Raw genomic sequence first — 16,360 nt, 5'->3', positions numbered from 1 at the left:
TGCACCCCACTTTGGAGACTACTGGACTATTAATACTGAGTCAGCAAATTGTTTCCATAGATCTGAATTTACATTGCTGTAGTTCCTAAGGTTGCTAATCCACTGGCTCATTCAAATAAGTTATTTGCATTATTTCCAGGAAAAATTTTGCAGCGAATGCATTTGGAAGACTGACAATGTAGAGTACCCAGGCAGCCAGCTGAGTTAAGTAAGTGACTGAGGCTCTATGACTGTATCCCATTGCACGTCAGGACACACACTTGCATTTTAAAACAACACACCGATAGACAACCATTAAGACACAGCAGTCAGTAATCAAAAATTGTTCCATCAAATCGGGTGCCTTTCCTCCGCACAGGTACAATTAAAAAAGCTGGCAGGTATTAGCAGCTGCGTTCTGCACATACACTGGCACTGTAAGTCACCCGCACCAGTGGAATCGGCCGTGCTGTCACAAGCCAGCAGCCAGTGCTGATTTTATTTCTTCTTACAGGGGATGCTTCAGGTTTCTCTCCTCCACTTCTTTGCCTATTTCTTGCCTAGCTCATCTTTCACTTTTATGACTACTATTCCAAACACTGTGCAAGTTCACAGGAGCACAGCAACAGAAAGTCAAGGCTCGATGGTTTTAGACAAGAAAAATCAGACTGGGAGCTGGGGGAGAGGAGGAGAAAGAAGCCAGCCTCAGAGGCATCCCGAGCAGGGATCACTGCTGGAAGCAGAGTCCCTGCCAGCAGAAGGCAGGGTGGCTGGGCAGACAGGAGGTGGGAGCCCCTTCCCAAACGCAGGCAGGCTGCCCCCGTGCCAAGGCTGGGCTGCAGGAGCAGGACAAGAGGGAGCAGGTACGGGATGGCAATGTGAGGGACTGACCAGCTGAGTCACAGGGGGAGAAACAGTCACAGCAGATACGGAGGTGAGAACGCGGTTATACAGGGCCCTGAACAGGAAAGGGAAGAAGTACAGGGGGTTTTGCATCTATGAAGGGAATTTATAAAGACAGAAAGGAGCAGGATGGTGCACAAAGCAGCGAGGGAACCCCGCGCTGAGCACCCAATGCCTTGCACCACCTGCACTCCATGGGACGAACAGGCAGAGGAAAGGGAGGGCATCCATGGGACTTGAAACCAGTTTTTGCAAGCCTGCCTCTAACACCACAAGGCAGCAAGCGCTCACAGGGGACTTTAGGAACTACTTTGCAAGGCCCCAGTGACCTCAGAAACAACTCAGTTTACCATGGGGCTTGAACCACCTCAAGAGGCCACAGCTGTCAACAGCCTGCCCTACACCCTCCTGTCCCAAAGCACTTTTCTCAAATTGCAAGAGGAGCACTTGCAAAACCACTCAGCAGAAGATGCTCCGAGAGTGCCAGCAACATTTACTGCCTCTGTTGGGCTTCCAGATCTTTAGTCACATCACACACAAACTAAAATTTAAATGCAAGCATACCGAGCTACATCTTCACCTGTCACTTGCTTTATGGGCATGGCACAGAGGCTCTGTCATTTCAGCTTGCAGGGTGGTTGTTTCATCACCCAGGAACGGCAATGTTGTGGGTGAAATGCTGAAGCACCTGAGCCCCCTCTACCCCAGGATGATAGTAGGAGGTTATTCTGGCTCAGGAGCACAGGACACAGACCTGTTCCTCAAGTACCATGCCCACGAGAAGAGGAACAAGCGGACCAAGCATCCAGTAAACAGTGCCATTCCCCAAGGAATTCCTCCTCACTCCTTGCATGCCCTGAGCCTGCTGGGATGTTCGGGACAGGCAAGGACTACACCCAAAGCTATTACACTCCTGCATTCTCCATCACTTTAAGAAAATAATTCTCATTAATTTATCTGAATGTTGAGCCAGGAGATCTGGTGAGCTCTCATGAGAGAATGCATCATCAAGAGAAGGCAACTGTTTAAGGGACAGCACAGAGCACCTATGTATCAGGTACCAGCCCCAGCCAGATTGCTTTCATCCTCTGCAGCCCAGCAGCAATTTCCAGACACGCACTGACACCACAGCATATCACGTTATCTCTGCTGGCTGCCAAAGCGTGCTGCCTGCGCTCAATCAGATACTGGTCCTGTGAACTGCCAAATGGAGTCAATAATTCTATAAATGGAGGAGTACTGAATACGGACTGGACGTTGGCCATCAGGGAGGCCATGGCGGGGTTTCACTTCAGGTTTGTTTTTAGGAAGTATTTACCGTACCTATTTCAAGACCGTGGGATTGAGATTGCAAGCATGAAGATAACCTATTTTTATTTGTGTCACTTCAATGCAGGGCACCCACATACAGGTTTCATGTTGGCAGAATACTAGGAGTTTCTCAGTAAAACCATAAAATAATTCTTTGCTATTTCTGGCCTGGTGTTCAATAATCAAAGCTATATTGCAAAATTATCTGCTTTTTATACAAGTACAGGGAACAGGCTCACCTAGGGCAAACCACACCATTAATGCTGGTGTGATGGGAGCAGGCTCCTGCTGCCCAGCGAAGAACTCATGTCACTCTCCACAAAGTCAAGGATACTTTGACACTCACTGAAACTGGATTTGGCTGTGAGTGATGATAAATCTAAAAAGTCCCAGTAGAAGTTCTGGTCAAAGGCAGGATTTTCAGGAAATGAGGTATTTATTGGAAGGGGGAAAAAATGCTTTCTGGCTAAGATCAAATTTACCGAGTTTCTTCCTGTGCTGTGTTTTGAGGGAGAGAGGCAGAGAAGAGTTGCTGGGAAGAAGATCGCTTCCCTACCTGGGTTAAAACCAAGCTGAAATTTCCCGAGAAGTCCAAAGATAGGAGAAAACATCCACTGCTGGTAAATAACTCTGGAAAGCGACCTGTAGAAGTCAATTTACCACAACCAAGCTGGTCATTTTGTAACAGTAAGTTTATAAGCAAGCAAAACATTCAGCTCGTGTCCAATACCAGGGGTCACCAAAGCACTTTCCTTGGTGCCCAAGGACAGCCCACTGCAGCTATAATTGGCCAGTCCTCCCAAGTCCCGTCATTTCAATGAGAAAAAATTTATGGTTGTTTATGTAGGCTTCACGCCAAGCCTGTTTCTCTGATAAGCTTCTCTGGTGCATTTGTGCCTCACATCCGATTTCGAGTCCTCTGAATACTGGAGACAGCATTCCTTGGATACTTAAAATAAATTAAAAACACAACGTTAGGCTTGGACAGAGGAATGGGAACGTTATTCACGTGGCCCAGGCACTAAGGACTCCAGGGACTGATGCTGGGAAAGCAGTCTTTTTAAAATCTTACGTTAGTCCATGTATTTAATGATATATAATCCTCAAAATGGTCCTCCATAAACCGTAAACATGCATTATTTGAGCAAGTAATTATTTTCAGTAGCACACTGCAGCAGCTGTATGGCTTGGCTGCCAGACACTGCAAGTGCTTCCTCCAGCAAATGCATCTATTTGTGATATAACAGTAATTATTTAATAATTTACAAAACTTCTCACTTTTCCAGTACTTTGACCCCAGGACCTTCAAACACTTTCAAAATATTAATGGAATCAGCACATCATCACTCGTGTGAGGTAGGTGAGAAGAATTATCTCCACATGGGTGAAGCCAGGCAGGCTAAGTGATCTGCACAAGATGATGAGGAAGCCCATAGCAAGTGGAGTAAAACCCTGTCCTCTGATTAAGAGGGCTGATTTACCCCTTCATGACCACCAACCTATCACTCCTCTCTCCTTTTTTTTCTTCTGTCATCTGCCAATGCCCTCTGCCAGAAGAAAGCCTGAAAGAATACTAAAGTCTGCTGCCACTCTGTTATATAAATGTGAAGACAAACTTTAAGAAAAAAAAAGATCTTTTATTTTGTTTTATACATAGCAAGATCCTTAATGGGAAACAGCTTTTCTAGACCCACAAGAAGTAAAAGCATCCTTAAAGTGAAGAGTGGCAGTGGAAACCTTTGATCTGTAAAATTAATTTCTAAGATAAAACCCAGGCTGCTTTCTGGTGTGGAACATCAATGAGTTCTCAGGCTATACAGACACCTCTCCCTTGAAATAAGCAGTAAACAAGAATTATTATTAAGAATGAGTTAGTAACCTAGTCTGGACAGGAGGCATGGATGAGGTACAAACCAATAAAGTCCTTTTCTTAGCACTTGAGGATGAAAATCAACAGAAGAGGCAAAACCAGATTTGCACTTCACACCGTGTCCTTTGCTAAGAGTTCCTATCATTGTTAGGGCAGGAATGAGAGGTGTGTGTTGCCTGGCAAGAGGGAAGAGAAGAGATGCTGCCACTGTGCTGCAGAGTGTCACCAGAGGAAGGGACAGCAAGAAGTCCAAGACTGGGGTCAGCAGGAAAGCAGGTAACAGGGGTAAGCACAGAAAACTATTTGGTGGTAGAAGAACATGGAAAGTTTGGAAAAGGAGCTTTGCTGGTGAGGAAGAACAGACTGACGTTTCCACGGCTGCAAAGCAGTATAATCTTGCCTCCTTGGTAAGGGGATGATGAGCTGCCACCAGTCTGGAGTCTTTAGACCCTGGGAACTCGGGGATACAGGAAAAGCCTAAGATATGCATTACAAGTCAAAACGGGAAATGACCAGGGTACAATAAGATTTCAAACAGTGCTAAGGACAAGGGGGCAAGCTCACTATTTTCTGGAGAAAAAGATACTGACATGCAGTTAAGATCTCTACTAAAGAAATCCATTGTGCTTGTTTGAAATGAAGAACAAAAGATGCCCACACAAAAATAAAGTCTGAATTCTTTCGTAGTAGAAGGCACATGCCACAGCAAACATAGGCAGAAAGAAGGAAGAAGAAAAAGTCAAAGGAGATGGAATGCTTGCCTTCCCTTCTTCACAGAAGACGCAGAGACAAAACCTAAAGTTCAATCCTTCCAACAAACCAGGAAAACAATCAGGTAATGGCTGTCCACAGAGCATGCTTTGGGTCAGTCCAGAGCAGCGATGGTGAGATCCACACATCCAAAGAGTAAGAGCAAAGGAAAGATGGAGATTCAGTCAAATGATAGGACAGTATCCAGATGAAACATGTTTAGAGGGAAGGCTAAACACATGAGAGCACATGAAAGAGTTTGTGTACACGGACAGGTTTGTGTATGAGGACCACATTTACTGAGACAGGCACTGGAGACAAAATCATCGGTTGTGGGAGGAAGAAGTGCTGAAGTGATGAAGGACAAAACTGAATAACTGGCACATGTGGAGACAGAGTTGATTTATTGTTGAAGAAGTGGTAATGATCTATATAAAATCAGAATTATTTCAGAGCACTGTGGCATTCTGGGGTTTAGTTTTCAGCTAAGTAAAGCATCAAGGACATCACTGAAGCATTGACTAGGCGCTTTGCAAAATATATACAGACAACGTATAGCAGAAACTTAAGATCATTAAAATTACAGGACGCCAACTGTGTGTATCCTCCTTTTGTTAATTTTCTTCACTTTTTTCCTTCCACCTGTTTTTCCCTTTGTTTTCAGGTCATACTTAAAAATTACAGAACCTGGAAATAGGAAACAGAAACATCTGTTGATAATGTCAGTGACTTGCCTGTGCTCTGTTCTGGATTATCTGAATTTCTTCCCCTTTGAGAGATGAACTCAACAGCAGCCCAAGGGAATCTTTTCTTTTGGAGAAATTGAGATGTGTTCCAAAGAAACATTTTAAATGGTTGGAGGTGAAGGCAAGAAAGAGGAGGGGGGAAAAATAATAAAAAGAGTAGAAGGGAACGATGAAGAAAACCACACAGGAGAGAGGGGTTTCTGACTAAGACAACTGAGACCTGCAAATTACAGAAGCTGATAAGGAAACGGGGATATTTTAGCAAATCTTGTTACACCAAACAATAGGTGGCATTCCAAACACACAAAACTATGCAAGGAAGTGATTAGGTTCTCTGTGGGTTTTACTGAGAAATAAAAAACAGGGGCAGAAACCTTGTTAATTAAGAGCGTATTTTTTGTACTTTATGTGTTTTCCAACCCCTGAAAGGATCACAGGTGCTCTCAGTGATTGGTTCCACATTATGAATACAAAAATATTGTGGAAGGAATACATCTATGGTCAGTCAATCAACACAGAGAAAAGTTTCCATCATTAGTTGCCAGGCAACCCCCACCAATTAAAAGAACCATCAAAAGCCATACATTTCATGCTGGAATGATTAATAGCAGAACGCAATTACTACCTTTCAAGGAGACAAGGACAGACACGAACCACCGGCCAACTATTGATCGCAGGCCCTCTGATAATCAGAAATAGGGAATGGGCATGTTTTCCGTTTCTGTGTCAGCTAGCTACCTATCCACACCACCTTTCCCTGGGGGTCAGCCTCCAGACCTACCGAGGCTAGCTGCACCAAGGCAGCCCTCAGAGGAAACTGATACTCTCTATTGAGACCCTGCCTTTCCCCCCCAAGAAAACAACCCCAACTTTAAGCACATGCATCTTCAAGCATCTGAGATGTCACCACGGAAGTAAGGCCCAGGACTGGGCCAACCAGAAGAGCTGCCCTTAGGGAACAGGTTCTCTGTTAGAGCTGAACCAACTTTATTTAAAGCAGTCACGGAACTGAAAACCTTTCATGACATCATATCTAGTAGTATCATTTACAGACGGGACACAGTCAATGGACTGGTCTATTTATCTGAAGTTAAGCACGCAGATCAGTGCCCTGCTGGACCAGGGCTAGCTGGGACAACAGAGCAATGCAGAGAAACTACTAAATACCTCCTAAAATGTAAAAAACAACTAAATACATTCTAAATAAAGGAGAGTTTCCTGTGTCAGTCCTACCTCAAACATTTCTGATTACCCTTTTCCCATCCCATCCTTTTTTTGTTTTTCTAAAGCATAGAATATTATCAGGCTAACCACGGATCAAGATAAAGGAAACATTTTTCCACCAATTGGTACCTGAAGGTACTTGGGCCCTTACATGGGCTGGTATCCAAGTTTGACTTAATTACCAGAAGACAAGACTACATTCCTTTGCTGAGACTCATTCATGGTTCAGCCTCTTGCGCAAGGTGAACCTGAACGTCTGAAGCCAGCTGACATCTCTACCATCTGACTGCCTCTTTTTAGCAGCGAGCACCTCCCTTTCCCTGAATTTTACAATAATGGGTTTGTCTGAGACTGCAGTTGCAGACATACCTGAAATAGCTTTTAACTATCTGTCTTGATAGGTGTTAAAACGGAAAGCACGGGGCTAAGCACAGGCTGCAACTTATCCCAAAGATGCAAAGTGACTCGGGCAAAAATTCTGCACTGCTGCAGCAGCGCTGCAAGTTATCTCAGCTACCCATCTACACAAACCGCAGTCTTAGCGGCATATACAGCAAATTCTGCAGTCCTGTTTCCTAACCAAACTCACACCTCTCCAAAGTGCTTGGCTTTTCCTGTGAATCACACCTCAAAGTAACTGCCCCATGTGCAGTGGTGCATCAGGACCTACTGCCAGCTCCAGTTATGGCCTGGAAACCACCAAACATTCAGGTGGCCATGAATTCAATCTGAACACCGGGTCTGAGTCAGGGATGAGTAACAATTGCAGTTATGCGAGTTGAGGGCATCCAGCTCTCACGCTCCAAGCCATGGGGGTCGGGGAGGAATGTTCCCACATGCACAGCACTGAATCACCCGCCTGCTTGTCCTCCCCTGAGCACCAGGTATTAGCCAATGGCTCTGGCAGGATTACAGACCAAAAATCCCAAAATTCCAGTCTGCTCTGGTCTATATGGACAGTATGTGGTTAGAAAACAGCAGGGAAAAGCGTGCAAGGACATTAGCTACCCAGCAGACTTTCACTGCACAGCAACGTACCCCTTGCAGCAATACTCAGTAGCTCCTCTCCTTTAAGTGTTTCTCGCTGTGTTTCCTCGGTGCTCAGAACAGTTGCAGTCAGATGAACAGATACCGAGCCTGCAACTGAGTTACCTAAAAGTCAGCCACGAGGCACTGAAGAGTTAAACACCACTGACACACACGCATATATTTGTACCACACACCTGAGTGTAAAGCTCATAGATTTGATGTTGAATTTTGTTTTATTATCCATGAAAATCACATTCACAGAGCATTTAATTTAAGGCTACAAAGCAAGTACTGGCAGCACGCAACGTACAAGTAGTGACTCAGGCCAGACTTATAAATATGCTGTGGGGACAGAACAAATATGAATTGAAAATGAACCTTCCACTGGGAATTTGGGTATTTTAAACACTCACCAACTGCTGATAAATATACACTGAAGGGACACAGCTCCCTTAAGATGTTCTGTGCCTTATTACCACCAAGAGCAAACAAAGGTTCAACCCAGGGCAGCAAATACGCAAAAGACCGTTTCCAGTGTCACAAGGAACTTCTCCCTACAAGACGGGACATGAGCAACGTCCTATTAATAGACATCTACATACAGCAGCACCGGGTGGCCTCAGTCAGAAAGAGGGAGCTGTTGTCTCCAAGACTCTGTATGCACACGAAGGCAGGTTGCATCCACAACCACGAACCAGTTGCGCTTTCACATCGGTTGGAGGGCATGGGCTAGTTCACAACGGCTCTCTACACCTTCAGGGTAACAATACGCACTGCTACTGTCATCCCACTTAGGCCTTTTAAAACAGCAGCGCTGTCAGCCCTTGCTGTGATCCTTCTCTTAGAGCGTTGTAGCAATTAGCTTGTGAAGTCTGGACAAACGCTGGTGCTGAGGCAGCAGCAGCACCAGTAATCAACTGAACTGTGATACCTTTACAAGCTGCCCCTTAAAATTAAACTGCTGTATGAAACCCCCACGAGTGCTCCCGTTCGATCAATAGCTACCAGGTAAGAAATGAGCTGCATACCTTTGGGATTATACAGTTTGCTTTGGGCTTCTGATTGATCTTGTGGCGATTTCCTGTGCCTTCAATCCCGTGGCAAAAGTGCAAATTAAAGAAGAATGGCATGTTCAAACATTTGCCTTCATGTAAGAGACAGAACATGTTCCTGTTTTTATGGTGAAATACGTCTCAGCTTTGAGAGTACAGAGACTTCAAACCCTTAGCTCTGCAAAGCTCATTCCCTGCCTGTCTCCTGCACCCTCAGAGTAACAAAAAACAAACCCATATTCCTCATTGTAAAGATTTATTTTACTGCAGTTTTTACAATCATTACCACTGGATTAAAAATTTCAGCCTGAAAAGATGCTGTGGATAGCATTATGAGCTGCAAACTGGAGGCACCTGATAAGTTATCTCCTGCAATGACTATCGAATAAAGCCCCTGAATTCCTGCAACTGATCACCTGCACTTAGAGCACACATGCGATCTGGCATTATTGCAATTATTCTTCAAGAAATTCTGTCATGCTCTAAAATACTACCAAGAGGAATTAGATGAGCTTTTCAGGCAGACATTTTTCAGCTCTTGTCTCCCGTAAGCAAAATCTGCAACTGAACTCCTGCCAAAACCAAAATCTTACACTTAACAGAAGGGACAGTGTATGTTGTTGCCTGAATTCATCTGTTACTTAAGATTCAGCAAAGCGTGCTTACATATGAGTAATATGTATTTAAGCACACGTCTAAGAATTTTGCTGAACCGAGGCCTAAAAGAAGTTCCACTGGTGTTAGGGCTGAAAGAGAATTTGAATCTACATTTTTAAACCATCCTAACAAGCTTCAGTTGTTTTCCCCAATAAGAAATTGTGGATAAAGATCTACATTGAACTACTTGATCCCAGGAAACCAGATCGCTTTGGTGTTTGCATTACCTGCAGAGAATTATCTGACCTCTGAAAAAAAAAAAGGCTATCTGTGGAGCATAGCTTTTTGCAGTAGGCAACAGGGGTTTACACAAAGATGTAACAAAAATTAACTGACAAAGTTCTCACATGCTGAACTTGCTCAGTTACGGGAGCAAGGCTCAACTATCTAAAGCCCACGGAACACATTAAAGAGGCAGAAATGCAGGACATAAAACGTGCCTGCTAAGTCATTTACTTTTCCTTTCCATTCTTCTTCTGCCCTCAGCTCGCTGTCCAGATTTCCTTTTTTTGAGGAGACCCAGTACAACTCTGAATTAGTGTATTAGTGAGTTTTATCCCAAAATTGCCAGAACCTAGGAAAACAATGAAGAGACTTGCCATCCGGACATTTTACCAGAATGTCTAAAGAAGACAGAAGCCTCCTGTTGATTTACCACGTCTCTGAAATATTTCCTCATCTTTCTGACTTCATGATCTCAAGAGCTAACCACCATCACTGTAGAAGAACCCTGAGAAGCCATCCTCACACTTCTACACTAGCAAGGCTGGAGTCCTCACAGAGGTGCCTGCATCTGTGAGCGTATTTAGGTTTTTCTCTTAATTACAAGCAACGCAAACTCTCCAGCCAGGGTGTGATACATGATGGTGGGAGATGAAAAGCACAGCACCGGGGCAAGCACTGTAAGCTCCCAGCATGGCACGGCCCATTCTGCCACATGCTACCCTTTTCAACCAGGGCACCCTGACAGATCACACTTGGCACTGAAACCAAAGTTAAACTCGAAGAAATACCTAAGAAAGGACTGACTTGGGCAGCATTTCCTATTGAGGGTCTCTTCCCACTCCTCTGCATAACTGCACTTGTCTTTGCCGAGCTGAAAACACTCACTGCTGAGTGCTGAAACGAGGCCCTTGGAGGATCCATCACTCATTATCGCATTTCAGCCTGAGTGGTCTCCAAACCACAACTCTGCCCAAGGGTTTGAAATATATTTTTTTATATTTTTTAATTGTAGCTGGTTAAATATTGGACCCTTATCTAAATCAAATGTCTTCAGCTACAGAATTTTTCTTCTCTGGTTACTGTCTTTAATTTCTAAATCCATTATATTGAAAGTAAGACTGATAGCTGCTGGAGGACAGTTCGGATCATTCTTGTTATTTAGAAAAAAAAGAGAAAAAAGAAAGGCAAGTTTGTGTTCTTACTCTGACTCTAATTTCTAAGTTGTAGTGGGCTAGCCTGGCAAGGCTGTGTTCGCGGGGGCACAGGGTGGCTTCTGTGGGAAGGTGCCAGCAGCTTCCCCCGTGCCCGATGGAGCCGATGCCAGCCGGCTCCCAGACGCACCCGCTGCTGGCCAAGGCCGAGCCCGGCAGCGACGCTGGCAGCGCCTCTGGGATAACGGGTTTCAAAAGGGGGAAAGTTCCTGCGCAAGAGCAGCTGCAGGGGGAGAGGGGAGGGAGCCCGTGGGAGAGCAACAGCCCTGCAGCCCCCCAGGCCAGGGCAGGAGGGGGCCGGGGGGGCTCCAGGCGCCGGAGCCCGTGGGGAAGCCCCCGGCGAGGCAGGCTGTGCCCCCGGCCCCGGGGGGTAACGGGGAGCAGACCCCCACCCGCAGCCCCTGGGACCCCAGGCCGGGGCAGGGGCAGCGTGTGAGGGGCAGGAGCGGCAGCGACAGCGTGTGCGGGACTGACCCCAGCCCCGTTCCCCGTCCCCCTGCCCTGCTGCGGGGAGGAGGGAGAGACATCGGGAGCCAAGCTGAGCCTGGGGAGGGGGGGAGGGGAGGGGGGAAGCTGTTCTTAACACTCGGGTTAGTTCTCGTTACCCTGATCCCGTTTGATTGGTAACAAATTCAGCTGATCTCCCCGAGTCGAGTCCGTTCTGCCCGTGCCGCTGTGTGGCGAGTGATCTCCCTGCCCTTGCCTCCATCCATGGGCTTTTTGGCACATTTTGTCTCCCCTGTCCAGTTGAAGAGCAGGGTGACAGAGCAGCTTTGGTGGGCACCTGGCCCCCACCAGGCTCAGCCCACCACATAAGTATACAAAGCAACTGGCACACAGGAACAGTTTTAGGCTGAGTGTACCAATATTCTTCTCCACTCTCCTGTCAAAAGGCTCAGAAGGAGCATTCGTCTGTGCTGTGACATTAATCTTACGAAGGTCATTAGTGATCACCTGTACACTGAATCTAAAAGCTTGGCTGAACTGAAAACTTTCCAAAGGGACATTTGGTCCTAATTTGAAAACAAAGAAGAATAGAGAATCTGCCACTTCTCTTGCTATTTTGTTCCAGCACTTAATCATGCTTATTTTATGAAAACTGTCTTTGATTTCCTATTTGAATTGTGTAATTTCACCCTCCAGAAAAGAGACCTCTTGTGTTTGTCTCCAGTACATGAGACCACTTTCTAATGCCATTTCATGGTAAAAGTATTTAGAAGTTCCAGCCAAATGCCCCTCCCATCGTTTCTGATACCCAAAATTCACTGGGCTCTCAAAATTAGCTTTCCTCCAGCTTTTAATCACCTGTGTAACTCCTTTTGGGCTCTCTCCAGGTTTTCTTCATCTCTTTAAAGGTGGGCACCAAAACCAGAGCACAGAACTCTCACCTGGGTCCCACCAATGTCACACTGAAGGTAAAATGAACTCCCTGTTCATGAACTGCGATACTGTTCACATTTCCATTTGGCTACTTGTACAAGAGGTCCTGTAAAGCCTCTTGAGCTGCACATCCCAAGATGCAATTCCCACAAATGGAACCTGCACGCCTTGTGTCCAATGTCTGGATCCACTGGCACTGCCCTGAATCATTCTGTTTTTTCCAAGGACCTCACAGCTCCAAATAAAGTAGGAAACCAAAGAGTTAACTCAACACCCCCTTTCCAGCTACGCTCATTTTGATATTATTTTGGAGCTGAGTTGAGAGGAAAAGCTCTACTTTTGACTTACGGTTGTGTGTAGCAGAACCTAAGCTTTGATCAAGATTTTTTACCCGTGCCCAGGCACTACTGCCACACAGCAGCACATCCACCTTTTCAGTACCCAACATAAGAAACACCCCCCACATTCCCCTTCGGGTGGGACTGTATCAGAGGTTGCAGGCAGAAGGATATCCAAGCCGTTCTCACTTGTGAAACACCCTGGTGGATGATAGCTGGGCCCTCCAGCCCACAAGCAGTACAGCGAGAACCTCAGTAGACAACCTGGAGCACTTTAACCCCGTGCCTGCGCATGACTCACAGAAAGCTGTGTGAATCACAGAATTCCACTGGCACGGTGGGGTGGGGCAAAACTATGCTCCGAACGGACACGTCTCAAGTCGCCCTACGGTAGATGTACACTGGCCGCACACACCTCACCAGAACAGTCAGAAAAGCTCGTTGTGCTTTTGAACAAAGTTGGGTTTGTATTTTGCTATTAAAATACATTCCTTGGTCCTTATACATTCTTCTGAGGAACAGTGACCTGTGTACAGACGCCTGTGGCAGCAAACATGCATCCTGCCCACTTAAACATGTCTGCCTGAGAGAAGAAGCTGGAATTCACCCATGCAATTAAGTTAGGTTAATGTCTGCCATGAGCGCATAGGTATTATCCGATACCGTATTTTGTAATCCTCTGCTAAGCAGGATGCTGTTCACTTTGGGAGCCAACAAAATAGCTACTCATTCACTGTCAGACTTGAGCAAAGTCAAGACTGCTCCCTGAAGGTTTGAGATGAGTTTATTCTAGAACCCGCTAATGGTCCAGAGTCATTTATAAAGGTCACTAAATTCTATGCCCAGGTTGTAGGTTTCTTTAAACCAGTATTTATCTGTACAACTCTCAGGAGAAAAGACAACAGTTATCCTTTCACAAGTGAACTTTACAATGATCTTTTCATTATCAACTTATTTGGTTCTACGACAATGATCTTTTTCTAATCCTTAATTAATCTTTTTTATAAAGGATTTATACTCGGCACATTCTGCTCAGAGTAAATCATCTGCTGTGTATATGTATCACAACAAGTTCTTTAACATCCAGGCAAATATTTTCATATATTAGGAATCTAAATAAATATGTGGGTATATAAAAAAAAATTGTCCGACTCCTGAAAATTGAGCTCTCATACTTGCCTTGAACTCAGTGGGAATTTGTGAGCTCTCAGCAGTTACAGACAAGACATCAAGTAAGTTTCCAAGTTAAGTTCACAATGTTTGACTTAAGACAAACACTTCTGAAAGTGCTGCCCTCAATTTTTCCAAGTCCTGTTTTTCCACTGGCAAAGCCACAACTTCCCCAAATCACATACAGAATACATCACTTTCACATGCATTCAAATGAAAAGAGAAATCTAAAAAGGTCCTGAGCACAGCAAGGAGGAGACAGTGATTTACCTGCAAGTTTTCCTCTACAAAATAAAATATTGTAGTAGCTTAAGGTATTTCAACATGCAGTTTCTATTTGTTCTTATCACATTTAAACATAAGAGAACAATTTCTAAGCATTAGGTATACACAAAAATGACAAGTATACATGCTTGACTAGAGCTGCATTTGCAAATAGAAAGTGAGGGAAGATACAGTTTTTGGCTGCACAAATTTTATCGTTTTTCTGTAAAAATGATAAATGCACATTACACTTCCATTAAACACAGTGGTTTAAAGCATGTAGTGCTTATAATGGCCAGGTTGAAGCCATTTTGTAAATGCAGCCCTTAAAACAACCAAATACTACTTTTCTGGGCTGTTGCTTAGGAAAACACCATTGAACACTTACAGATGGCAAATAAAAAACATCTTTTGAAGCTGGAGTCTTGCGTGGGAATTTTGCCTCAGGCAGCAGGCAAGATGAGGTCTCACTTTGTACACTGGTTGCTAAAGGAATACATATTACAAAAGGAAGCCACTTAATAAGGTTACGGTAGATCCGACTTACCACAAGAGCAGCACGTGAAGCAGTTGGTATGATAGAGGTTACCCATTGCTTGGCAAGCCTGGCTCGCTCCATACACACCTTTTCCACATTTTATACAAATACCTACGAAGCAGAAAGAGAATGACAGTTAGAATCCTCTGCAGCACCTAGAACCAGCTCCAGGCCATTTTTTCGTAACACTCATGATACCCCTGCATCAGGCCCTGAATTCAATGAGCTCCTCACCCTGAACAGATTCAAGTACCCAAGATACCACCAGGTGGCTTGAATGCAACAAATAGATGGAAATATAAAATTAGAAGCAAAAATAAAAAAGCGAAGGGGTGGAAAGTTTCTGCTGGTGTTTCAATGCATGGAGATTGAGGCTGTCTAAAGAAAGAAATCTAAAGGAGGCAGGCACAACAGGAGAGGGCAGAAAATCCATACACTCTCTGGAAATAACTCCATTTGCCCAAGAAATAATGTAGTGAGACCTTCACAACTAAGTGCTCCACCACATCACATTCAATAATCACTAATAAAACAACCACCGAGTCCAAAACCAAAATACTTCTCTTTGCCCCTCTCCAGATGCAACATCAAGAACACTGGTCCATGGTGAAAGCCATGCAGTACTGGGAAAACGGGTTCATCAGTCACATTTAGTAATTGTTTAACTCTCCATGGATGGTAGCATGTAACCTCATAAACACAACCTGGCACCTTACAAAAGAGAAGAGCAAGACTTCTGCCCTCCTTACAGTCTAAGGACAAAAATTCCGGCTCACAGTTTTGCTTCAGTGGGGTCAGAAATTCACCTTCGCTGACCAAGCCCGCTTTTGGTGATGCCAAGGATGACTCCCACGAGGGACCAAAGTATGAAGAGCCAACGTAGCACTAGTGAAGTCAGCGGTTAGCTCCACAAACAGCAGACTCACAGAAAAGGTCGTAACTTCAATAAACTCTACAAACAGGAGGTTTTGGGGTGGGTTTTTGTTTGTTTCTAAAAGGCTTTTTCTTCACAGTTATAGCTTTAAAAGCCTTTTGCCCATGCATTTTTTTCTATCTAGGTGTAACCTCTCTAAATTCAAATGAGGGCAGGGACATGAAATTCAGGTATCACTTTGCTTCTGTATCCCCATGAAGAAGTAATGAAATGCTGGAGAATCCACATCCTTCTGTCACATACTCAGGACTACCAATTTTAGGTTTTTCTGAGATGTCCAATGGTCTCTATTTAATTGGAGCAGGACAGTACATCTCAAGACAAGGCTGTGTGATATCTTTAAAATACTACAGTAGAAAATAAAGATTGAGATTTTTGCCTCACACAACTCTATAATGAAACTGCTGCACTCCATGTGCTGTTTGAAGCCCTGTTTCTACAAATGCACACACAAACTTGGCATTAAACACTAGCATTAACGAAACTGCTAATACGCTTGAATGTAGGAACTTGAGAACTACAAAACTGGGCTTTAATCATCCAGAATTCTCCCCAGCTATGCTGTGAACATTTTATACAAACACACAGAAAATACAAATACAAGCACTTTAGGGGAAAATTAGCGTATTATACACTGGTAGAAACTTCAATAGCAGAAAACCCCCAAATTTAAGGTAACAAACTGTTTGGTCTCTCAGTTCAGTGTCCATGGGCTTTGCTTTTATTCACTCCAGCATATGAATTGGTCTAAGCTGCTCACACCACAGAGACAGAAATAC

General features: G+C 44.5%; 1 protein-coding gene across 2 annotated transcripts in view; it reads right to left on the bottom strand.

Moving 5' to 3' along the window:
• Positions 1-16,360, bottom strand: part of WTIP (WT1 interacting protein) — an 88,520-nt gene that overhangs the window by 36,184 nt on the left and 35,976 nt on the right. For both annotated transcript variants that reach the window (XR_008825637.1, XM_056360479.1), the window contains exon 2: positions 14,657-14,758. Coding sequence is in view for 1 of the 2 variants with exons in the window: in XM_056360479.1 (XP_056216454.1) it covers positions 14,657-14,758 (102 nt within the window). In the remaining variant the exon portion in view is untranslated. The remainder of the gene's footprint in view (positions 1-14,656; positions 14,759-16,360) is intronic.

This window comes from Falco biarmicus, chromosome 15 (assembly GCF_023638135.1).
Source record: "Falco biarmicus isolate bFalBia1 chromosome 15, bFalBia1.pri, whole genome shotgun sequence".
Lineage (NCBI taxonomy): Eukaryota > Metazoa > Chordata > Aves > Falconiformes > Falconidae > Falco > Falco biarmicus.
This window is presented reverse-complemented; position numbering and strand designations above follow the sequence as displayed.